This window comes from Carya illinoinensis, chromosome 3 (genome assembly GCF_018687715.1).
Source record: "Carya illinoinensis cultivar Pawnee chromosome 3, C.illinoinensisPawnee_v1, whole genome shotgun sequence".
NCBI lineage: Eukaryota > Viridiplantae > Streptophyta > Magnoliopsida > Fagales > Juglandaceae > Carya > Carya illinoinensis.
In genome coordinates this window covers 52,075,808-52,101,698 of record NC_056754.1, presented here as the reverse complement: position 1 = coordinate 52,101,698, position 25,891 = coordinate 52,075,808, and the positions used below count along the sequence as shown (strand labels likewise).

Sequence of the window (25,891 nt, the reverse complement as noted above, 5' to 3'; positions counted from 1 at the left end):
CGCTCCCGAAGCCCCATCGATACGCCTCCACTACAATAGCTCAGCTTGTGCTGGCGAAGGTTTCTCATCCGTTCCTTCCAAAACCCAAGCTTTGCCTCCATCTTACGGCTTACCCATTAGGCATTCTATGAACCCCCTTCCATTCTTCTACTTCGGCCACCCAATACTTCGGCTACCAAAAATCGATTCCCCCTTCTGTTGAATGCATATGGACAGACGGCGAGAATTGCCAAAATCGCCCTCTGTTGTGCATTAGAGCTACCAGAAATCCCCCGAAAATCCCATTATCCCAAGCATCCTGTGTGCGAGGATGAATAGTCCATTCTAAGCCCTCGGTTGGCCAAATTCCACTGCTCGGGTGCTGCTCAGCGTGTCCAAGGTATTTTTCTACTCAGAAACTCTATTTGGAAGTCATTATTTTCTCCATACATGCATGAACATAGCGCCATTTGAGGGGTTACTTGGATTGTTGGATGACTATAACAAATCATTTTATATAAACTATTAGTCATTTTTTTATATTTATTTTTATTTTTTTGTGATCTGTCGATGCTGTGGCTATTGTGGATTCATTGGTTGATTATCAGTTGTGGTAGTTGGCAATTTCCCCATATATAACCTCTAATATATTAGGTCTTTCACTTTGGTTATTTTTGCTGCTGTGATTTCTCTATGATTCTAACAATGTGCATTTGAGGTTAGTTTTAGGGCTAGATTCTGGGAAATAATTGATTAGGGAAAATGTAACCGTATATCTCCAACATGAACATGCAGGCTTTAAACAAAAAACAAGTATATAGCAAGAGTTATTTTTGTTCTACTACAAGTATAAAGAATCAGGGAAACTTTGATGAGTGCTTCCATATTTACTACTAGTCTGCCCAATTTCTCCTTATTAAAGCCACTATCCCTTCTATTATTGGTCCATGTAAATTTAGGCCCCTTAGTATAAATGCCACTAAGATCACAAGCTGAATAAACTTTGAAAAACATTTCTATATATTTATAGCTTCTCAAAGCTGCTCTGAGTGTTTTTTCAGATTGGCAGGTAATTTCATTAAAGTCCCCAACACAAATCCATTGAACATTATATGTTGCTGGCCTAATATGTTTCAGTAGATCCCAACTAGACACCCTTTTTGAGGTTTATGGATGGCCATGGAATCCAGTGAACATCCATGATAAACTAACTTCAGGTTCCTTCACACTCACACTAATATGCCAAGTAGAATAATTATATGAGGCTCACTTCCAACTCCTTATTCCATAATAGACACAACCCACCACTACTACCCATACTGCCATCACTAAGAAGATAATGATTGTTGCAAATCATAAATTTATATTGGAATATATAGCATTCCTAAACCCAAAAGATATGGTCAATAGAGTGAGTTGCCCATAATCCAAACCAATCAACTCGGGCAGTTTTAACACTATATATGAAACATATAACAACTCTTAATTTCAGTGGCAAATACCAAATCAAGTCTTAAAATACCAGAGAGAACAAACAATAATAAAAGGAAATTCTCACCTGAAATTTAAAATGAAATAGTGGCAATAGGAAAGTCACGAAGGCTTGAGCAATTTCTAAGATTAACCACCTCGTAAGGATCTCTAATCAAGGCTTCTTTGTATTGTATTTGCAAATACCTATGAAAGCATGCACCTCAACTAAACTTGTACACCATTTGACAATCAATTACTTCAAATTTGATTGTGGTTAATAGATCTGGGATATTTGCTTAAGAAATGACAATCATGTGAAGTTATAGTTGTCACATTCGATTAAAAAAGAAAAAAAAATCATATAAAATTTTCTACATAAACTCAACATCCAGAATTGCATATATAAAGTGACCATATATAGCAAAAATAGTGAAAAAGAGGTAATGGAGGGTAAAGCCACTAGCTTGATATCTAAGATTTAGACTTCCCTTGCCAGATTACACAAATGCTGCAAAACTCTTACCAAAACCATACATTTACTAGTATTTAAGGTCACATTCAAACTTAGCACAAGTACAAAATCTACTGAAACTGATTGAAATAGTTCTCAGTCAAAGGCTGGTGGAGCTCAATGTCATTATTGCATCAATAGTGGGCGATAAGGCTCCAATGCTGCAAACAGCAAAAATCCCAAAAGCAATTTACTAGACAATAGGTAAAAGTACAGTGCCAACTTCATTCATTCCAAACATTCATTACTGTGATTCAATATCCTCATGCATCTGCTTCTCTTCATGCACAATTTGATTGCTGAGAAAACAGAGGAATAGAAGACAAAAATTGATGAGTCTAAACAGCCATCTTCATGTGGCACACTTGGATGAATTTTCACTCGCTGGTATTCTTTACTATTATATGGCTTTGAAGAATGCCAAGTTTGAAGTGCAAAAAATATATGAATGGAGCTAAGTTTTTATTGGGGCCTAAAACATGGCTAGAAATATAAACAGCATAGAGATGCAAATTATTTTGGTAGTTTCACAATGGCTATAAGTAAAATCATCCAAGTTACAAAATTAAATGTACAAGTGAAAAGATTGTAAACTGTATATAATGTGTGTGTATTCTAGACACAATAATTCTGTCAACAACAACGCCTTTTTCGTTTTTGGTATTTAGAAAGAAAGGGAAAAAAATTATAAATTTCACCTAAGGAAGAAAATATTACTTGAAAATCAAGGGAACAGGGAGTACGGACTTACTTCTTGTATTTTCTCTCCTTTCATTCTTAGGGACCACTTTGGCTTTTCAAACAAAGCTCATGCTAATGTAAGATCTGTTTCCTAAGGCTGTCTTTTTGGTAGCTTACTTATATTTATTCAGTTTTGACACAGCTTGATGCTATTTCCTATGCAAAATCCACTATTAGTTCAGAATGGCTGACTTGGTCACATGTTGTTAATTATCTGGTATAAATGTAGACACATATGGAGGAATATGCTATTGTGTTATTATAGTCAGATGGAGATGTCTATTTTTAGGTTAATTAGTCTAAACAATAAAAGTTAGATATATTGTTTAATATGACTGTAGGCAATAGTTTAACTACATAGTAATAGATATGTTTCCTATGCAGTATTATATCCCATTATAATACTTATTATATGTTAAGATGAACATATTTTTATGGAAAGGGCTAAGACTCCACAATTCCTCCAAAAATAATATGTCTCACCAATTACTTGAATATAATTCCAGAATATGCTTCCCCCATGATTACAAACTCTCTTGCAATCCACTTATATATATATTTTTTAATAAATATTGATTATAATATATATTTGCTTCTCTTTTGTATTCCCATGCCAACACCCTCAACAGCTTAAGGTTTCCACTGCCCCCAAGTGCACCCGATCTTGTGTCATTTCATACTCATGCCCTTTGCCTTTTTTTGCTTGGTTATCTCTTTTTTTGTTTTCTTAAAAGGAACCATCTAAAAAACCCTATTAGGTTAACAAAATATAAAAATAGATCAATATTTTTGCACAATCAATAAAAATTGATTATGCAAAAGGAAGAGTATATGTTTACTTCAGTTCAATCTGGAAAAACTCCCCTCCATTTCAGCTATAAAGCTGTTTTCCCCCTTCCTTTCTCTTTGTGGGGTCTTTGGCCCGCCATGCATCTCAAAGGCCAGGCTCCACTTAAAATCTCTTAATTTACCTGCTTTTCTTATATATTGCATGTACATGATGAACAGTACATGAGTGAATAAATATATAAAGGTTACTCCTCCATATTAGTTACTTTGTGTTAGTTTTGCAGTAGTATTTTTTCTGCCATTCTCTTCTCTTGGTTTTGTCATATATTGTCCAAATTCATTATATAAATATAATATGTAGTACCTCAATAATTGCCTTGAATACATGAGTCTCTTTTTCCATTTTCTCTTTCAGTACAGAAATTAGAATTGGTATCCTTTATCCTGCAACTTCTGCTGTTTTTCTGTGAATCTCCACAACTTCAGCAGCTAGATAGCTATCTAATCTCCATATATATAATATGTTTATTAATGAGATGCAAAACTAGAGTGCTGCCTACAAATTATTGGTTTTAATATCTCATTCTTACTGTACTACTTATATTTACATTGATGCACTGACTCTTTTCATGTTGAGTTATAATTTCTTGTGTTAATGTTATTTTTGGCTGAGGAATTCATGTTCTAAGGTAATTACCTTCAAACCTTCTGATGTACAATCTGGAAAGGAGAATCCAGCCATTGTCTGGAGTCGCTACCATGGAGAGACACCCTTTGAAATGTGGTGATACCAGTAATTATTATCACCACATCTGTCTATCTTAACCTTCATGTGCATACATAAGTTGTCTGACAAATACTTAAAACGATAACAATCAAAATAACCACCACACAGATGGAGTTAACAACCAATCTTAATCAATAGATTGGTTGTCAGGAGAAGGATTAGTTGGGATATAAGGCAGTGTACTTTATCTTTTATATTATCTGTTATTGCATTTATCAATAACTTCACCAACGACCAGAATCATTTAAGCCAGTAAGTAAGAGAATCTTTTACCTAGAACATTATGCAAAACACAAAAACAATACAGAATAAATCAGTATAAGTCTTCCAAGGTGCAATCTTTGCACTTTGTTTGATGATAAATAGTTAGATAGGTATCTAATTAACCTTCATGATAACCTAGTTAATATCACCTGTCTACTTTGGCTGGACTGGGCATAACATGTCCTCTTAACTTGGTTTTGCCGCCTCTTAGTAAATCCAATGCAGAACATCCTCAAACTGTAACTGTCAGTAGCTTCACATCCACATGAGCCTCGATCATTGTCTGCCATTTCCTTACCAAAGACCTCAACTTGTCTTTGGTAAAATCCATTCCCTGAAATGTTTGACACTTGTTAAAAAAAAAAAAAAACCGTGTTTGTTTCTCATCCTAAAATAGCATTAACCATGTTGTGCGCAGATGAAACTAAATGATTAAACATACCCAGAAATGGAAAAATGACATTCTTCCCTTGAACATCCTCAGCTCTCAATCTGATCTCTCTGTATGCATGATCCTCATCATCCTGAAGATCAGCCATTGATACCTCAATAACTCTATGTTTGATCCCTTCAGAAGCAATCTGTAAAAGAGACAGCAGATAGCTTAATTAGTAGGTGCACAGATAACATATATTCACAAATTCTAAGCACGTTAATCACCATTAACTTAATGATTGTGGAAGATAAAAAGTATGCTCATCATCAACAAACACAGTAAAGATAACAAAAGAATCACATCAAATTCACATTAGGGAGGAAAAGCACATAAAGGCAAGGTTGCCACAACCAGAATCCATGTCATAAACTAGAAAAGTTTATGTCCTACGGCGTGAAAAGAACGACAATATACTACATGATAAAAAAAAGTGTGGACAGAAAAACAATTTTCTGTCAAAGAAAATAAAAGCAGGCCATGCTTTCAAGTATTCTTACTGCGTAATATCAAAACTTCCATAATTTTACAAATATCATAATTTCTTACTTAATAAACAAAAAAAGAGGTATTATAATTTCTAAAAGGAAAAAGGAAGGTGCATAAAAACTTTTCCTTAATTCAGATTTAAATAGCTAAAGAAAAGTCCTAGCTGTTACCCTGCTTAAAATGAGATTCAGTACAAGGACTCGCACGAGATATTCCTAGTCCAATACTACGTCTATTTAAACTATGAGGAGCCTGGGTTGTTAAAAAAACCTAGTAAAGTTGTCTTATGAAGTTAATATAACAGTCTCATTCTAGAATCAAAGAAATGATTCGCCTCCATTGAGCAAATATATGAAATCAACAACGAGACAGCAAGTAGAACCGTAAACCTGGTTTTCTCCATAACAAAAAAACCATGTTCCAGAGACTTCAATAAGAAAGCGAACAACTGACATAAATATTCTTATATAGCACCATTAAATCACATCAAGTCATATATCAATGAGAAAGGGTTGCTTAACCATCAACCCAATTCGCCATATATCAATGAGAAAGGGTTGTTTCCTGAAAGCAAATATGTCACACTTGCTTCTCCAATAAGGATGAATTATACACAAATATGAGACCATTCTTCATCTTCTGCATGAAACATTGTTGTTCATACTTCATTTTGCCCCTGCCATATTATCCATCGGGGCAACATTAGTATTCCCCATTTTCCCCGTGCTAATAGCAAAATCTGCATTCATCAATGATGAACAAAAGTTGGATGAACGAGGCTGATAGACTTTTATCGCCTATATATGCCGAAGGGGTTAAAAATTTCCTCACACAAGCACGAAGGCATGCTTGCGGATGGGATCAGATTCGGTGTCCATGCCGTACATGCCTTAACAATCTGTGGCTACCAACAAATGAGGTGGAATCCTATTTGTTTATCAAAGGGATCAATCCAAATTACACAGAGTGGATATTTCATGGGGAGGAGGAGACAACATTGAACGTCAGTGATGATGATGTTGGTGACAACGTTTTACCAGAAGATGATTACATCGATGACATGCAACATATGTTGGATGACATCCGGTCAAGCACCTTTGTTCATGTGCCTGAAGACAACACTACTGCACCAAATAGGTCACCAATACCCGAAGATTCACCATCAACTACTTTTGAGAAGCTACTGGAGGATGCCCGACGTCCTCTTTTTGACGGATGTACTAAATTTACAAAGTTGTCATTCATTTTCAAGTTATTACATATCAAATCAATCGGTGGATGGTCAATTAAGTCATTTGACATGCTCCTTGATCTGTTGCGGTCTTCCTTTCCTGATGTGCTTTTGCCACAATCATATGAGGAGTCAAAGTCTTTGGAGCACGGGTTGGGATTCAATTACAACAAAATCCATGCATGCCCCAACGACTGCATTTTATTCTGGAAGGAAAAGGCCGCTCTTAATGAATGCCCTGTATGTAAGGCTTTGAGGTGGATTCCAAATACGCATGGATCACGCGTTATACCTCAAAAAGTGTTGCGCCATTTTCCGTTGAAACCAAGATTGCAGCATCTCTTTATGTCTGCAAAGATAGCAGGTGAAATGAGATGGCATAAAGACCAACGGCTGATAGAAGATACCAGTATGAGACATCCGGCTGACTCTGAGTGTTGGCAAAAATTTGATGAACATCATAGTTGGTTCGCTGCGGATTCTCACAATGTTAGGCTCAGACTAGCAAGTGACGGCTTCACTCCGTTCAACAACTTGGCTAAACCTCATAGCATTTGGCCTGTGATCCTTGTCCTGTATAACTTGCCGCCGTGGTCATGCATGAAAGACCAATTTTTTATAACATCTTTGATTATTCCAGGCCCAAGGTCACCAGGGAATGATATCGATGTTTACTTGCAGCCGTTGGTTGATGAATTGCTTGAATTTTGGAAAAATAGGGTACCTACCTATGATGCCTCAACTAAGGAGACGTTTAGGTTGCATGCTGCATTGTTGTGGATAATCAATGACTTTCCTGCCTACGGGAATCTCTTCGGCTGGTCAACAAAGGGGAAATTAGCTTGTCCGACTTGTAATGCTGACACAGACTCCAATTGGTTGAAATATGGCCGAAAACATTGTTATATGGGACACCGACGTTTCTTACCGCCAGATCACATATGGAGAAGGAGAAAAGGGTTGTTCAATGATAAAGAAGATCATCGCATGCCACCAAGGGATATAAGAGGATACGATATTCTAACTCAATTGCAGATGATTGGGGAGGTGATGTTTGGCAAATCTCGTAGGAAGAGAAAACGTACTGCAGAAGAGCTGAATGGACAAAGTCCAACATATTCTTCACATTACCTTATTGGTCAACACTTCGACTTCGGCATAATTTAGATGTTATGCATATTGAGAAGAATATTGCCGAAAACATCTTATTCACTTTAATGAACATTTCAGGAAAAACTAAAGATAATATCAATTCAAGGCGTGACCTGGAGATTTTGGGCTATAGAAAAGAGTTACATTTGAGGCATGAAGGTGATCATGTAACAATGCCAAATGCACTGTACACATTACACGGAGATGAAAAGAATAAATTTTGTGAGTGGCTGACCGATATCAAATTTCCAGACGGGTTCTCTTCCAATATCTCGAACTGTGTTTCTCTACGCGATTGCAAAATCACTGGGTTGAAAAGCCATGACTATCATGTTTTCCTTCAAAGACTACTCCCAATCGCTGCTCAGGGTTTTTTAAGAAGTGACATTGCATTGGTTTTGACTGAACTTAACACTTTCTTCAAAGAGTTGTGTGCTCGAACACTGGATGTGAATCGCCTATCCCAGCTCCAAACAGATATTGTCACAATTCTTTGTAAACTGGAGATGATATTTCCTCCCTCCTTTTTCGATATCATGGTCCACGTAGCTGTTCATTTGCCCCGTGAGGCCATACTTGGGGGACCAGTACAAATAGGTGGATGTACCCATTTGAGAGATATCTCGGCAAATTTAAACGGTATGTTAAGAATAAAGCTTGACCAGAGGGTTTAATAGCCGAGGTCTACATTCACACTGAATGCTTGACATTTTACTCCATATACCTCCAAGATGTTGAGACGAAGTTCACTCGAGCAGACCGCAATATTGATGCTGATGAAGAGGAAAATATAGATGGATTCAGAATTTTTAACCAGAAAGTTCGTCCCTTGGGTATAGCTTCCAATGTGCAATTAGAAGATAAACTTTTTAAGGCAGCCATCTGGTATGTGCTCAACAATTGTTTGGAGATTGGACCCTATATACAGTAAGCATCAATGAGTTTCCTACAAAATCTACTTACATTCAATTTTATCCAGTTTTTATATATGCAACAATAACGTCTTGCCATTGTTGGTTTGCGATTCCATGCACCCAAATGTAGGGAACACTAGAAGAAATGTAAAGTGCAACACCCAAGTTGCATCGATCGCATGCATCAAACTGAATTTCCCACTTGGTTCAAGCACCGTGTAAGTTCTTCTCCATCCTTATATCCGTTGACTTTACTCTCTGATTTTTCTGACATGTTTTGGAATGATGAAAATATACATTGTCAATTTTCTTCGATTGTTTTATAGATCCAGGAACATCGTACGGAGACTCCACTTGATGTATCTGCTGATCTGTATGCGTTGGCTTGCGGCCCTGACCGGTTAATTGCATCATATGATGCTTGCATAATAAATGAAAAAAGGTTTCATACGAAGCATTGTGAATCGCGTTGGAGTACACAAAATTTTGGAGTGTTAGTAATCGGGGATGACGCCACAAATAACGCAGACTTTTACGATGCAATTAAAAATATCATCGAGTTACGCTACATGGAGTGGCGTTGGGTGTATCTATTTGAATGTACTTGGTTTGACGTTGGTGATAGAAAACAAGGGGTGCGGGTGGATGACCATATGATTAGTGTCAACATGAACAGGATTTGGTATAAGGATGAACCATTCGTGTTGGCGAGTCAAGCTGATTAATGTTTCTACATAAGAGATTTAAGGGCGAAAGGAAATTGGGATGTTATGCAGAACTATACAAATAGGAATGTATACAACATTCCGTCCGTGCCGAGGATTCAGGAAGATATTAATGGTTTTCCAAGTACTAATGAGGCCGATCAAGAAAGTGAGTCATCATATTATTATGAACCAGTTCAGTGCGATAATGCAGATCTAGTGTCCACTCCATTGGATAGGATTGATATACCACCTAGTCATATTGATGCACGAGAAGTCATGCATGTGGATGGTCAATGCATAGAAGAATCTGGATTTATTAATGATGATATGATTCCTTCTGGTTCTGGAGATGCGACTAGTGAGGGGGAATATTCAGATGATGATGACCTATCCACAGACGAAGAATATGTGTCAGATTTATAATTACAAGCTAGAAACAAAAACCTCGTTATTGTTGGTATAGTGACTCACTCAAAAATGAGTAGCACTAATGCTATCCCAAGTGCAGGAGGATGTCGTGTAATAATTAGGAATAAATTCCTAGATCGTCTCCTTAGGGAAAGTTACCTAAAATTAAACTCGTTGAAAAATGTGAAAAACTTCACAAAGAGAAAACAAGAGGATGATATGTGCAATGGATGGAAGAGGTTACTAGTCATGGACTAGATTCATGTTTCTAGATTTTGATTGTCGGATTGGAATGTAAAGGACTAATAGATTAAACTCAGAAATTAATAAAACTAAATTAAGAATTAAACTAAATTAAAAAGTAATTGACAAAACATGAACTGGAAATTGAAAATGTGCAAAACCAAGATTCTAGAATTCATCTTTGTATTTAAATCACAAATTCTCAAAATAACACATAACAATTGTAATCACTATTAAATGAAGGCTTAAAGAAGTGAGAAAAATAAATAACATGAAATAAGTAAACAGCAAATAAATTACCCAAACTTCTAAGCCAAAAAAATCTCAAAAGTATTTCATAAACTTTAAACTGAAGTTAAATAAAATAGAGAACGAAAAGTCTAGACGAAAACTCCCCTTCACCATTCAATTGAAATCTAAAGCAAAAAGAAACAACTTCTCATGTATCACTCTTGAAAATTAATCTCCAAACCTTTAATGAAAACTTTAGAACAACTCCTCTACTCCCCACGTATGATGTTTCAGAAAAATCAAAAACAAAAGCTCTCAACCGAACCCTTCTTGCAATAAATTAAACTAGCACACTTAATGAAAACTTCTAAAACAATTCTTTTGTTGCATGAAACCAACTAGCACACTTAATTAAAACTTCTAAAACAATTCTTTTGTTGCATGAAACCAACTAGCACACTTAATTAAAACTTCTAAAATAATTCTTTTGTTTCATGAAACAAACTAACACACTTGCAAGAATTTAAGGTATTACACTTAATGAAATAAAATTCTAGAACAATTTTTAATACACTTAATAAAAACTCTAAAACAACAAAGCATTGTAACAAAAAAAAACTGCCGAACAAAAACTAAAGATTTCAGCCAAACAAAAACTGCCGAACATGAGTAGTATTTCAGCCCCCTCTTCCTCTTCCCTTCCTTTGTTTTCTAAGGTCTTTTTATAGCCGTGTGTCTCAACCATCCAGCTGTCTTGTGAGCTTTCCATGTGATGCTTTGTTCTTTTAAAATTCAAAGCAATGTGTACAGCCATGATGCCATGCTTCCACTATGTCCCTCCATGTGCTGAAACCGAATTAATCAACTTATTTTCCAGCTATCTTCTTTCTCCAACAGCTCTTGTGTCTTGTAACTCTCTCCATGTGCTGCTATAGTATTTTAAAATTCAAAGCAGAATGTGTAGCCATGATTCCGTAGTGTCCCTCCATGTGTAGAAGCAAGAAAAACCGAATTAATCCACTTGCATTCCAGCTATCTTTCTTCTCCAACAGCTCTTGTCCAATTCGGTGGAAAGGCAGCAGCCTTTGATGACTTCTTCAATGTCAAATTTAGTGGACAGCAGCCTTCAATGACTTTTTCAATGTCAAATTTGGTGGAGACAATTCGGTGGACAGCAGCTCAAATAGACCATCTTTTTCTTCATTTAATAACCAGACCACTTTCTAGCTTTTCACATGTTTATGCAGCTCAAATGCACCAGTTCTCTTCACTTTAATGGGATCATGTTTCAGCCAACAACTTCCCTTTAATCATGCCGATTTCTCAGCTTCCAACCTTGCACATGTTTCAGCCAATTCATATGCATCAACTTCCTCTTCACTTGGATCACCATGCACATCACAATCGGAACACTTTCCTTCTTTTTCTTCCGTGGGATCCAGCTTGCCATGTGAGGTTGTTGCCGTGTGAATGGATTAAATCTATGTGATATGCAACCACTTGGAAGACAATTTCTTTCCAAAAGAGGTGCTTTTTCATGGCCCATTGGAAGGGAATCGGTGGATTTATTTGAGTGGAGAAAAGGACCACTTATTGGGTTGAGTAAGTGGGAGCGTGAATGGAAGAGGTGGTGGGGAAAGGGATCACTTCTCATTAATGATTATCATACACATCACAATTGACTTTCCTCCCCACACTAAATGGCTTAGTGCGTGCCTTTCCTCTTGAAAATGCAATTCTATTGTCCAAAAGAATTAATACAATGGGTCCATATGTTTCCCACCATTTCATCTTTTGTCAATAGAAAATACCAATGTCCCCACATGTTGCTTAGTCCATGTGAATGTGCTTTCCTCCCCACGTATTGCTAATCTTGAAGTGAAACTTTGAGAGGTGGTGGATGATTGATGAGAGTGACTTGAGTTGAGTTGGTGGGATGAAGTGCATACGGCACTCTTCAATCTAGAGGTGGTCAACAATTCAATATATCTTTCCATGCCATGTGTATAGGACCTACAAGCCAAAATTCATTGTTTTGAGTCATGCATGCGTTAATGACTTCAATCTATTCAAAAAGTTTAACATATGGATCACACACAAAATTTATCTCATACCAAGCTTTCTAAATAAAATATGTATATGAATAAACATTATCCAATGAAATCTCAAGTTATAAAATTAAGCATAAACTCATGCTATTAATTAATTTAAATCACAACTTGTATTTATTCTTATTAACCATTTTTTCATTTAAAACCAATAATTATGTCATGATGAATTTAAAATACATTGATTTTAAATAGCTAAAATATGCAATATTTCAACTCAATCATATAGCATACTTAAAACCATTAAGTATGAAATACATTTTTTGAATGATTTATTAAAACCATTAAGTACAATTATTGAATATTAGGACTGAAAGTTTATGTAGCTTTCTTCCATTTATGTTTTCATATATGAACATTTCCTCTAAATTTGATTGACTTCTAATGTCTATCATATTATTACTGTGTCAGGTGAGGGAGCAACATTACTACATTGCATTAAGGTTGAAGTGGACAAAGTTTGGGTTGGATTTTCTTCCTCATATCTCGACCAATTTATCATGTAATCCCATCTTCAAGTTGGAGGCATGAGGAGCACTATTACTCCTCAAGGTATCAAAAAATAGATGGTTAAGTTATTGTCATTCAAATACACATGAAATCAATTACTTCATGGGTTAGGCTACCCATGAAGTAATTGAAAATGGTAGATAAGTGATCAATTCATTTCTATTGTTGTCTGTGACTTTGAGATTATTTTGTGGAATGGACCTAATGTTTAAACACAATGATATTAACTCATACACACGCAGGTGACCGAGCGGGACCCAGTTCTAGAGGTGGAGGGAGACTTCGAAGTATTCGTGCTCGGCAACATGTACCATACTCGGCTCGCCACAACCGACCACGGGGAGCAAAAATCTCCTCATATCATAGCCCTGAGGAGGGTAATCAATCATCATCGGATGACTCGACACAGCCCCCAAGTCCCCCACCAGCAACCAATCTAATTCCCACACCTGCGCCTATTCGAGAACCCTTACAAGTGCGGGAACAATCGCCTCCTAGAGAAGAATCGAGAATGGAAGAAAGCTATATACCAGAAACTGGTGAGTTTTTTTTCAATATGAATGCTTTGACCCTTCCATATGTGCTTATAAGTGTAAAGATACATTTTTTGATTACATACACTAATCTAGTTCATATTTTGATACGCAGTTGCGGACGCCCCCACGAGGCCCGAACTAACGCAGTAACAGAGAAGAAGATCTCGTGGGCCCGCTAGATGCATCAAGTTTGAGAAGGTGAGGAAGCACGGTAAAGTGCTTTTAAAGATAAACGATAGTGAGACAGCCCCGTGTTGTGAACACGCTTCTATATTCACGACACGAGTATCATGGATTGTTAAACAATTTTGTGACATGAGTCATGCGCGATGGACTGATGTCCCGGCTGCCATGAAAGAGGAGCTCATTGACCGCATTCGGGTAAGTTATCGGGTTGGTTAATTTGCTATTAAGAGTTGGAAGTGGTTTATGTCATATTACATAAACATTAATACTAGTTCGCTATGACTTGTAGTCTGACTTCGTGCTTGACTGGGAACGTGAAAACCGCCGATTGACGGTGACAAAGGCACTTTGTAAGCGCTTCAACAGCTTCCATCATGACTTGCACAAGATTTACGAATCCTTTGGAAGCCATGAAGAAGCATTAGCTCATGGGACAAGCTTACTGGACCCCCTTGTATGGGTCAAGTTGTGTGGTAGGTGAGGCAGTGACGCCTTCAAGGTATATATGTTATTTCTCATATTAAACCATAAATCCTTCCATTTAATATGTTTGAATATTGTTGTGGAAAATCCAGTTGTTTAAGTAAGCTACCATGACTTATGTGCATGGCAGAAAATTTCAAGTCAAAATCGGGAGAACCAAAAGAAGCAGGCAATTAATCACACATTGGGATGTAAGTCATTCGTCCGAATACTTGAGCAAAAGGTATGAGGATTCCTCCCAGTACTCATTTAAGTATCTTTTAAGTATTAATAAATATTGTCCTCAACATGCACACACTATCGTGTGTTTTGTGATTGGGTGATATGATTACCTGAGCTTAAAGTGTGTTTTGTGATTGTGGTTAATTTCAATGATTTTGAGAATAAAATGCACATGTGGTTGCCAATACATCACCACACCAGAAAGTCTTGACTTCTTATACTTAATGCTCACAAATGTAGCACGCTAAGAATGGAAATTTGGTTGACTTCTATAAGGAGACGCGCTAGTCGAAGAAGAAGAATAAGTTTATGACAGATGCTACTGAAGATGCTTACGTGAGTAGTACAGTTATAGTCCCAGCATTCTACGTTTCTTTCTGATAATAATATATTGCATACATAGCACATGACTCGATTTCCCCTAATTATTGTTTTACCATTGTGCAGAAGGAGATGCAAGGTAGATTGGATGGCCTAGAACCAGAGCAACGTTGTGGTGAGGCAGCATCGAGTGTCTTTAGGGAGGTCCTTGGCCATCGACCTGGATATGCACGAGGACTCGGAGAGATGGTCATCCCTGAGTCCTCGCGACAACGTGACCAAGTGAAAATGCAATGCTACCTTTCTGAGATTGAAAGACACAAGAAAGATGCTGAACAACACAAGAAAGATGCTGATGACTAAAAGAGTCAGCTGGAAGAAATGAGATCAGAGATGCGGGCTCTTAGGGAGCATCAGTTTGCGACCGATAGATTGCTTCAGTCCTTTTTTAAGGATCATCCGTCATTCACTGAGTCATATCGACAGACTCAGTGTAATGAGCCCTCCGACCCATAAGGGGGGGTCCTTTTTTTGCCTGTTTGGGTGGTATTTTGGTAGTCGATGGTGACAGCTGGGCAATATATATATATATATATATTACTATATATATATACTAAACGAACTATGTCAACACCGGGGAGATAAGCAACTCTCGGCCTGATGTAGTATTTTTGGAGGAGTGTTTTGAGCATATATTCCGGTCATTGATTTCTGGGAAACTTATCCGAGGGTTCCACTGCCTCTTTGCCATGCCTAACTCGAAAGACTTCAAAACCAATAGGTAAGTACTCTCTAACGACCAATCTTCAAGTGGTCGAGTTGACCAGAACAACAGTATTGGGGCTTAACCAGAATTTGCTTAAGATATATATTTGTTTAAGTATTCCGGTCTCTGTTGATTATCCTCAGCATTCTACAGTGCTCTTTAGAATTCTAGTGGATTTTGGCGTAGGCTGGTTTTTCTAATCTGTAGTTGGAGTACTGAGCTATGATTAATTTTACTTGTGTTTATTTATCTGCTTGATTGAGGAAGTTGTACCATTTCATTCGTTGGTTGTTAACATGTGACAAGTGAATTAATATATTATACATTGGTTTTAAAGGGACACACTTGGAGTAATAGAGCTTCAATGACATCGGGTTATAGTTTGGAACGTAAGCGATAAACATCAAATTATTCTCTATCCGGCTTGGTTATTAATTGGTATGGTATGGCCTTGCTTCCATAATTGATTAGCATTTGGTACTCATTTAGGTTACAATGCAAGTGACTCAGATTCAGGTGGATTGAAGGGAGATGAAAAATAAGTCAAAGGTTTCAGATTTTCTGTGAACGTGACTGTAGGAAACTGAAAACGCAAGTTTTCTCCCTTTGCATTCCTCTTCTTCTTTGATAAAGCTTCTTGGTTTAACTCTAGTTTCATATCTCTAATGCTGTATTAAGAAAACTGCTTTTCTATATTCTTAGCATACTGGAAAAAGAATTATTGTCTCTCATATGTCTAGATTAGATATCTCAGATCTACAAGTGAAAGATACAGTCAGTGGAAAAGTTTAGTGAGGAGAATAAATTCAATATCTGCATGAACTGCTGAACGTGGTTTGTCACTGTTGATAGACTTAATCTGTTACTGCATTTTTTGACAGTCAGGCATGTCCCTTTCATGAGCCAGCTGATTTAAGAATGCTCATTTTTTGCTGTTCATAACCACCTCTTTAATTAGTGTATTTGCACACTCATGCATCACCAACAGAGAGGTGATTTTGTTAGACAAGGGTTGCTCTGAGCCACTAAAATTCAATTTTCTATGCGTTGTCAGTAAGCTGATACTTTGATAGGGGAAGAGGCTCGGTATCTTCGCCTGGCAATGGGGCATGAAAATCAATCCCTTGATGAATTTGTTGAAGCACACAGTACTTGCCTAAATGATCTCATGTACTTTCCTACCCGTAATGCTTACGATCTCTCAAGTGTTGCTGGAAACATAGAGAAGCTTGCAGCTTTGCAGAATGAATTTGAAATTGTGAAGAAGAAGATGGATGGTGATAAAGCCAAGGCAGAAAACCTTGAGAATAAGGTCAAAGTAGCTTCACATGGTTATGAGGTATGTGGCCCATGAGATACCCAACATATCTTTGTTTCTGGCGACTGTATATATCCTGAATATGAATTCTGCTTCCTGGCTGACATGGTTTTGGCTGAAATATGTTTTGGCCCATGAGATACCCAGTAAAATAATCGATGATCTACAACGAGTTCATTAAAAAGCAAACAAGAAAGCATATGGATTATATATATATGCTATGAGTACCGGCCGGGAGACTTGGTACTCATGAGCTAGGCAATTAGATTAGAAGAGCATACATTCTTTCTGTATGTATGGATCATAAAAAGAGGTACTGCTAGCTAGTTGCTGATGCGCCCTGGAAGAAGAACAAAATTTTCAACATATAAAGACGCACTGAACCTTCAAATCACGATGATGCAACTCAACTCTCATATAGTAGCTAGTGATCTCTACTACTCATGTATTTTCTCTTTTTCCAAGAAGAATATGTCATATTTTCTGCAACATTAATGTGTATACATGCATGTAGCACCATTAACATGATGCATGATTCTTTATGGAAAAGTAGTTTGGATGAAGGGCGGCTGATCCTTCTAATTAATTAATTTCTGCCTGCCTGGACAGGTATTAATTAATAATTGATCTGTGTTCAGAAATTAACCAAAACGTTTTCAAGTTTTTCATACAGGGATCATCTGCAGATAATGGTATTAATTGCTGACCTAGATCAGTTCAATATGATCTACAATTTTTGGACCATTGCATCCTGATGGTCCCTCCAATCCAGAATGAAGTGCTTGGTGAGTCATCCAAATTCTAGTAAACAGGATTGTCAAAGCCTTAATATTATTTAATAGTTTGCCTTTTTAAACTGAAATTCATTTCGTCATCAATCATATAAAATGACATTTTTTTTTTTTGGGTGTTAAGAGTTTTGTAAGTATTAAAATTGGCTAATGTCCTCAGGAAAAAGGAAAAGAAACTCTCCTCAAATTGACTTTTTACACCATTTCTTCTTTCAACCAATTCCATACCTAAATTATTGCAACTCCACGTCAGGAACTTCTCTCTCCTGTAAGCATTATACCTGATTCAAAATGATTATCCAAATATTGAATTTCTATGTATGGATTCAAATGTTGAATTTCTATCTATGTTGAAGCACACAGTACTTGCCTAAATGATCTCATGTACTTTCCTACCCGTAATGCTTACGGTCTCTCAAGTGTTGTTGGAAACATAGAGAAGCTTGCAGCTTTGCAGAATGAATTTGAAAATGTGAAGAAGAAGATGGATGGTGATAAAGCCAAGGCAGAAAGCCTTGAGAATAAGGTCAAAGTAGCTTCACATGGTTATGAGGTATGTGGCCCATGAGATACCCAACATATCTTTGTTTCTGGCGTCATTTTATATCCTGAATTTAATTTTGCTTCCTGGCTGACATGGTTTTGGCTGAAATATGTTTGGACTTGTTCCCCGTTAACCTTGGAACCTTTTTTTATTATACCTCCAATAACCGTACTTGCATGTGTGTGTGTGCGCTATAATATTTGCAGTGAAGTCCAATGTCTTTCAAAATGTGAAATATTATTCTCCAACAAGAATTTGCCAAGATGGAAAAGGTGAACATCATATATTTCAATGTAGTACCAAAAGCACATATAAACAATCTTTTAATCAAGCTCATGGAGTTTTCACCTGTTAATGATACGTAGACTTGACTTATAGATCCGTTCTTTTTTCCTTTATCAATAATATGGAAACTTGACTTGGAGATCCATTGCTTTTCAGTCATACTCATGGTACTTAACATCAACCTGTATATATATGAAGTTAAATGGATAGAATTGCTTTGTGTTTCCAAGACATACGTAGCATCCAAATAAATGGATAGAATTGCTTTGATGAGTGCTTTAAGGGGATTTAAAGCATTTGACATGCAGGGGTGGACCTGTCAACTGCATAGCAAATGAGCAATTGTACTAACTCCGACCATGGAGCAATGATGGGCCCGGGATGCATTTATGTACAAAGACTAAGGTTACTGCATTGAAATTGATTTTATGATCAAGTTCATTTTCCTCTTTTAAATATTAGTTTTGAGGTTTCATACACCAATTACTTGAATACATTATGATTGGGTTTCACTGTTTTCATTCTCAGGGGAAAATACGCATGTACTGACTTCCATGCAATATGAAATAGGCCGCTGCTAAAATGTTCATGCTCTCCACCTTTCTCAAAAAACCAAAGTGCCCAAGTGTGGGGGAAATGTCCCAAACATAGGTCTCACTTGTTAGATTAATGTGTAACTTGGTATAGATTATTTTAGTGATACTACAATCTCCAAATCAATTATATAATACAGATGATAGTTTATTATGTAATTAATAGCTCAGCTTGTATTTGAGATATGATCAGTAAGAATGTCCACCCAATGATAGTTAATTGAATTGACACTTGTGTGAAATTAAACACTTTGATAGAATGGTCTCAAAAATTTTTGTTGATGTATGGATTGTATTATTCCCCCATGTCAATCAGGTATAATTGGGTGAAAGCATGAAAATTCCCTATTTTCATGCTTGGGAACTATTAATGAGACCCATTATTCTTACTAGGTCTTATGAGACTTAGTAAGAATAATGGGTTATTAAAATTCGATACTCAAGTTTTGGCGGCGATTGAAGACTCGCCGTTAAAAACAGTAAAAAATAACAAATAAAAAGGTATGGGCACATTGTCTCGTTTAGCAGCAATTTCATAATCGCTGCTAAACAAATTCTCGTTTTCAAATCGTGTTTTGTATGGATTTTTTGTATATCCACACTTCCTTCTTCCACCTTCTCACGAACGAAGTGATACTGAACTCGTATGTGCTTTGTCCTTGAATGAAATGCTGGATTCTTTGCCAAATGCAAAGCGCTCTGACTATCACAAAATAAATCAACATTCTCTTGTACGTGTCCGAGCTCTTCCAATAGCATTTGCAACCATATTGCCTCTTTGCTAGCTTGTGTAGCTGCGACATATTCAGCCTCCGTTGTAGAAGTAGCCACGATAGACTGCAATTTTGAAACCCAGCTTACGGCTCCTCCAGCAAGAGTAAACACATAACCTAAGGTGGACTTGCTCTTGTCAAGATCACCTGCATAATCTGAATCAACATAGCCTCTGACAGTAAAGTCTGATCCTTCATAACATAATGCGACATTTGAGGTACCCTTGACATATCTCAGGATCCTCTTTACAGCACTCCAATGCTCTTTACCAGGATTCGTCATGTATCGACTAACCACTCCCACTGATTGTGTAATATCTGGTCTTGTACAAACCATAGCAAACATTAAGCTACCCACTGCTGATGCATACGGTACTCGAGACATTTCCATCCTCTCTGCTTCATTGTTAGGACTCATACTTGAGGATAACTTGAAATTAATAGGAAGAGGGGTAGAAATTGGCTTACAATCTTGCATGTTGAAGCGTCGCAAGATTTTCTTCAAATAATTTTTATGAGAAAGCCATATCTTCCTATTATTTCTGTCTCGATAAATTTGCATCCCTAGAATCTTGTTTGCTGGTCCCAAGTCCTTCATTTCAAACTCCCTAGCCAACTGTGCCTTTAAGTCTGTAATACGATCTTTGTTGGGGCCTGCTACCAACATGTCGTCAACATACAACAACAGAATAATGAAATTACAATCACCAAATCTCTTGTAGTAAACACAAGGATCTGAACTATGTCTGTTGTATCCAAGGCTCATGATAAAGGAATCAAATCTCTTATACCAACATCTCGGCGCTTGTTTGAGACCGTATAGAGATTTGTTCAACCTGCAAACCAAGTTTTCTTTTTCTTTTTCTTCAAAACCTTCTGGTTGGAGCATGTAAATTTCTTCTTCAATTTCTCCATGAAGAAATGCAGTTTTCACGTCCAGTTGTTCTAAGTACAAGTCAAATGTAGCACACATCGCAAGGACTTGCTTGAACCGTTGAGAGTCGAACAACAGGAGAGAATATTTCGTTGAAGTCTATGCCTTTTTTCTGAGCGAATCCTTTCACCACCAATCTAGCACGATACCGCTCCACTTGATCATTGCCATTTTGTTTGATCTTGTAAACCCATTTGTTTCCGATGGCCTTCCTTCCTTGTGGTAGTGGTACAAGATCCCATGTTTTGTTTTTATGGAGAGTTTCAATTTCTTCTTGCATTGCAACCATCCACTGAGAAGCTTCTTGACTATTTGTAGCCTCATGGAAATTTGACGGTTCTCCATCTTCTATTAGTAGACAGTATGCGACATTTCCCTCCATGATGTACTCTGAGTGCCAAGTTGGTTTTCTTCTCTCCCAAGTTGACAGTTGAACTTGTGGAATTGCACACTCAGCTTGTTCTTGTTCTTCGTGCTCTGATATTGCTTCAAAAGAATCTGGAACTTCTAATTCTTGTCTTTCTTCAACTTGAACTGTAGTAGTCTCTGGTTTCTCTTTTGAAGCGCTATTATTTTCTTTTTCTTGTACCTTATCTTCTACAAATACAACATCCATGCTAATTAGCACCTTGCGGGCAGTGGGATCCCACAGGCGATACCCCTTGACTCCATCAGCATACCCTAAGAAAATACATTTTCTAGATTTTAGATCTAGCTTTGATGTTTCTTGGGCGTTGTACATAACATAAACAGGACTTCCAAATGTATGTGAGTGAGAATAATCAGCTAGCTTATCAGTCCACATCTCCATCGGCGTTTTTAGATCAATTGCGGTTGATGGTGACCGATTGATCACATAACAGACAGTCTTGACTGCTTCTACCCAAAATGACTTGGTCATTCCTGCAGTTCTCAACATCGCTCTTGTTCGTTCTAACAAGGTTCTGTTCATTCGCTCTGCTACTCCATTTTGTTGTAGAGTGTATGCCACCGTGAGCTGCCTTTTGATACCTTCTTGTTGACAGAAGCTATCAAATTCAATACCAGTATATTCTCCTCCATTGTCTGTCCTTAAACACTTGATTTTCTTTTCAGATTCAAGTTCAACCCGCGCTTTGAATATTTTGAAAACTGGAAATACATCTGCTTTATTTTTTATTGGATACACCCAACATCTCCTGGAGTAATCGTCAATAAATGACACAAAGTATTTTGCTCCTCCTAGGGACAAAATTGGTGCTTGCCAAACATCAGAATGGATTAGTTCTAAGATAGCTTTACTTCTAGCAGAGGAACTACTGAATTTCAATCTGTACTGCTTACTAGTAACACAATGCTCACAAAAGGGTAATGAAACCTTTTTGAGCCCTGGAAGAAGCTTTTGTTCAGCAAGAATCTTCAAATCTCGTTCCGACATGTGGCCAAGCTTACGGTGCCACATCATTGTTAATTCTTCTGCCGAACTTGCCAACGCAGTGGATGCTTCTCCTTCTTGTTGTGTTTCTCCTTTAAGCATGTACAGATTTGCAGCTATCTTTTCCGCTTTCATCATTACAAGTGCGCCTTTAACTATTTTCATGATCCCATCTTGAATATGGGTTTTACACCCACTATTATCTAATTGTCCTAGAGACAATAGATTTTTCTTCAGGCCTTTCACATGTCGTACCTCCTAAATGGTGCGAACTGTACCATCACACATCTTCAATTTGATGGTACCAATACCAGCAATCTCCAAGGCGTGATCGTCTCCCATGAACACAGATCCTCCTGAGATAGGTTCATATTGATCGAACCATTCTCTCTGGGGAGTCATATGTCATGTTGCTCCTGAGTCAATAAGCCAAACATCAGCGAATCTTCTTCTACCTTCAGTAACTGTTGTTGCCTCACTGTATAAAATTTCACCATCATCTGAGGTGCTTGCTACACAACCCTAAGCTTTTGACAACTCAGGGCCTTTTCCTTTGGCTTCTTCGTTCTTCTTGAGATGCCAACACTCCCTTTTGTAGTGCCCTTTCTTGCCACAGTGATGACACTTGACATTCTTCTTACTTCTAGATTTTGATCTACTCTGATTTTGACTCCCACTAGGGCCACGTTCCGTTGATCTTCCTCTCGTCATTACCAAAGCTTCGGCTTGCTGTGAACCTCCTGGTCTATCTTCTTTGCTTTTGCGCCGACTTTCTTCTTCAAGAACCGCAGCTGCAATATCATCGAAGACTAGAACTTCAATGTTGTTGGTTAAGTTGATGATGAGTTGATCATACGAATCAGGTAGACTTTGAAGTAGAATTTCAGCACGTTCACCCGTCTCTATGTTATGCCCCATTGCTGTGAGCTGTGAAAATAAAGTGTTAAGGGTGTTGATGTGGTCTGTCACCATAGTTGACTCCATCATCCGAAGGGTGTAGAGTTTTCTTCTCAAGAAAATTTTGTTGTGTAGTGATTTGGCCTCGTACAATTTTGTCAGAGTATCCCATATCTCTTTTGCTGTCTTTTTCTCCGCCACACTTGACAATACTCCATCAGCTAGTGCTAGGTGCAGATTAGCAATAGCATTGTCATCCATCTCGTTCCACTTGCCGTCGTCAGTGATCTCATCGGGCCTATCTCCAATTGCCGTCAAGCAATTATCTTTCCTCAAAATTGCTTTTATTCTCATTTTCCACAATGAGAAATTGCTCCCATTGAACTTCTCTATTTCGTACTTCGTCGCCATTATTGAAGATGCCTCCTTTCCACTAACTGGATCTAACTGTAGCACGAAAACCGGCTATAAACCTGATGCTCTGATACCACTGTTAGGCGCTTGTGGTACGGGGCATACAATTACAACTGAAGTAGAAATGAGAAAGAATAAAAGAAATAATAAGGAACTCCAATTGTAGAAGAATTTCACTTATAGCAAAAGGATTACAAGAATTTCTCTCTTGAATAAGGAGAGCACAATTGACAATACCCTCTCTTATAAAAGGAGAAAACTCACTCTTTATTATAAAAGGAAAAACAATATATAGGAGAAACCTCATTATTTTTCTCTCTAAAACTCTCTCTCTTTCTCTAAATTTTTCTTTCAAAATGGGATAGGTTTTTAAAAGCAAAAACATGTATTTATAGGAGTTAAAGGAGGTGGAAGATGGCGGAAGCAAATGTGAACGCAAGCTTGATGTAGGTTGTCAACTAGCCACCATTTTTGACCCATAAAAGTGGCTTTGGCGGTGGAAGATGGCGGAAGCAAATGTGAACGCAATCTTGATGTAGGTTGTCAACTAGCCACCATTTTTGACCCATAAAGGTGGCTTTGGCGGTGGAAGATGGCAGAAGCAAATGTGAACGCAAGCTCAACTAGCCACTATTTTTGACCCATAAAAGTCCATAAAAGTGGCTTTACCGCTACATTCTGACGGAACAAATCTCTGACACACAACATCACCAACAATTCCAAGACTGATCAAAGACGTTCTGATCCAGTACTTCGTGATCTCGAGGATTCATTAAAAAAAAAAAAATCATGTGCTTCTAGATCTTCTTCCGGTCCAAATGTAAATGTAAAAATTTAATAATTTTAATTATATTTTAACATTTTCCGTACGAGCATGGACATATTCTTCGTGATAATTAATGGAACCAATACGTAAAATATTTAGAAATAATACGGAGTATGGAGCAGCTTATACGACTCGGAAATATGCATGCACTCACCTTTATATTTCCAGCATCCTTCATGGCTTGGATTATCTTCAGTTGATCAAGGTGTTGAGGAACAGCCAACGTAGAAATGACAACATCCACATGACAAAGCGCTGCTACAAGCTTCCCGTACTCATCCAATTCACCCTGTTTCATAATAAAATCATTTTCATGAGCTAAAACGGAACAAGGAGAGCGGCCAGTAGTACGTACTACTATTACTTGTAATCTTAGGGCCTTTCAAGGGGGTGGGGGCCGGCCAGCTAGCTAGCTAGCTTTGTGATTGCACAAATATTCCTCCATATATCCCATTAGGCCAGCCCTACTCTTTACTTCACATTAATGAATTACCATGCTAAATTTGCAAATTCTGCATGTGCAGATAAATTATGGGGAGATTTTTAAAGAATTCTTCTAACCAATCCATCTATATCGACCCTCATTAGTGGGGCATAACGATTCGGCTAATTGCTAGCTAGGATCCCCCTCTTTCCATAATTCTATTAATAAACATTTGACAATGGCCAAATTAAAGACCAATTTTCTTTGTAAGCTTTCAGCTTATTGCATGCATACAATATAAGAATAATAATACTATTTTTCTTCTTAAATTTTATCATCTTTAATTACATTTATTGATGTGATATATTTTAAGTGATTTCATATGTTGGCCACCTAAATGAGACTCATTTAAAATATGTGACATATCATGATATGTAAGTGATTGAGAATGTAGATTAAATCTAAAATGACGATCAAACAGCATATCCTTAACAAAGTGGGAGCCGATGGTGAGTTAGAAGGATCTGAATCAAGATAATACATGGATAATGGTGACTCCCAAAGCCTCGTATTCTTTGAGGAGACCTAGCTTTGGAGGGTTGGCGTTGGAGTTGATATTCGGTTTGAGCAATGGGCGGACGTAAGCAAAGGTTGGATGGCCGAGAGAAACGCTGGCCTTCACCATGAAATTGCCTAGGTAACCGGCCAGTGGCTCCTAATATCATAATCTTGCTCTTTTCACAAGCCATATATAATATATACTAGGTGGGAGTAACGTGCAAAGCACGTTTGTCTAATTTTATGAAATAATTATTTGTAAAAAATAATATATATTTTATAAAAATTATTGATGTCACTTAATAATTTAAGACATATTGGAGAAAATAAAAAAATTAGTTCAAAGTATCATATAATCCAATACATGTTTATAACATCTATAATTTTAGCAAAGATGTATATGAAAAATTTAATAAAAGTCTAACACAAACGGTAGTTCAAAATATGTGTCGTTTGATGTTTGTATTATATTTCATCAATTTATGTCATCCTGTAGACAATCAATAGAGACAACATTGAAATTCTTATTTTGTTGTTGGTTGAGTCGATCAGGGACAACATAAAGTTAAAACATAATCTTTCTATAAAATTTGTGGTATAATATTTTCTATATATAGCATATATATAAATCATAAA

At 37.2% G+C, this 25,891-nt stretch overlaps 2 protein-coding genes across 2 annotated transcripts; both read right to left on the bottom strand.

The window, feature by feature from the left end:
* Positions 1–4,520: 4,520 nt before the first annotated feature.
* Positions 4,521–6,344, bottom strand: LOC122304945 (40S ribosomal protein S3a-like). Its single transcript, XM_043117206.1, has 5 exons — positions 6,298–6,344; positions 6,052–6,142; positions 4,987–5,125; positions 4,694–4,878; positions 4,521–4,553 (listed from the first exon to the last, which is right to left on the bottom strand). The coding sequence occupies exons 1-5, from the start codon at positions 6,342–6,344 to the stop codon at positions 4,521–4,523; spliced, it is 495 nt and encodes a 164-aa protein (XP_042973140.1).
* Positions 6,345–21,073: 14,729 nt separating this feature from the next.
* Positions 21,074–25,382, bottom strand: LOC122304944 (isoeugenol synthase 1-like). Its single transcript, XM_043117205.1, has 5 exons — positions 25,239–25,382; positions 24,428–24,562; positions 24,117–24,141; positions 21,312–21,403; positions 21,074–21,199 (listed from the first exon to the last, which is right to left on the bottom strand). Exons 1-5 carry the CDS (start codon positions 25,380–25,382, stop codon positions 21,074–21,076), a joined length of 522 nt encoding a protein of 173 aa, XP_042973139.1.
* Between the last annotated feature and the right edge of the window lie 509 nt (positions 25,383–25,891).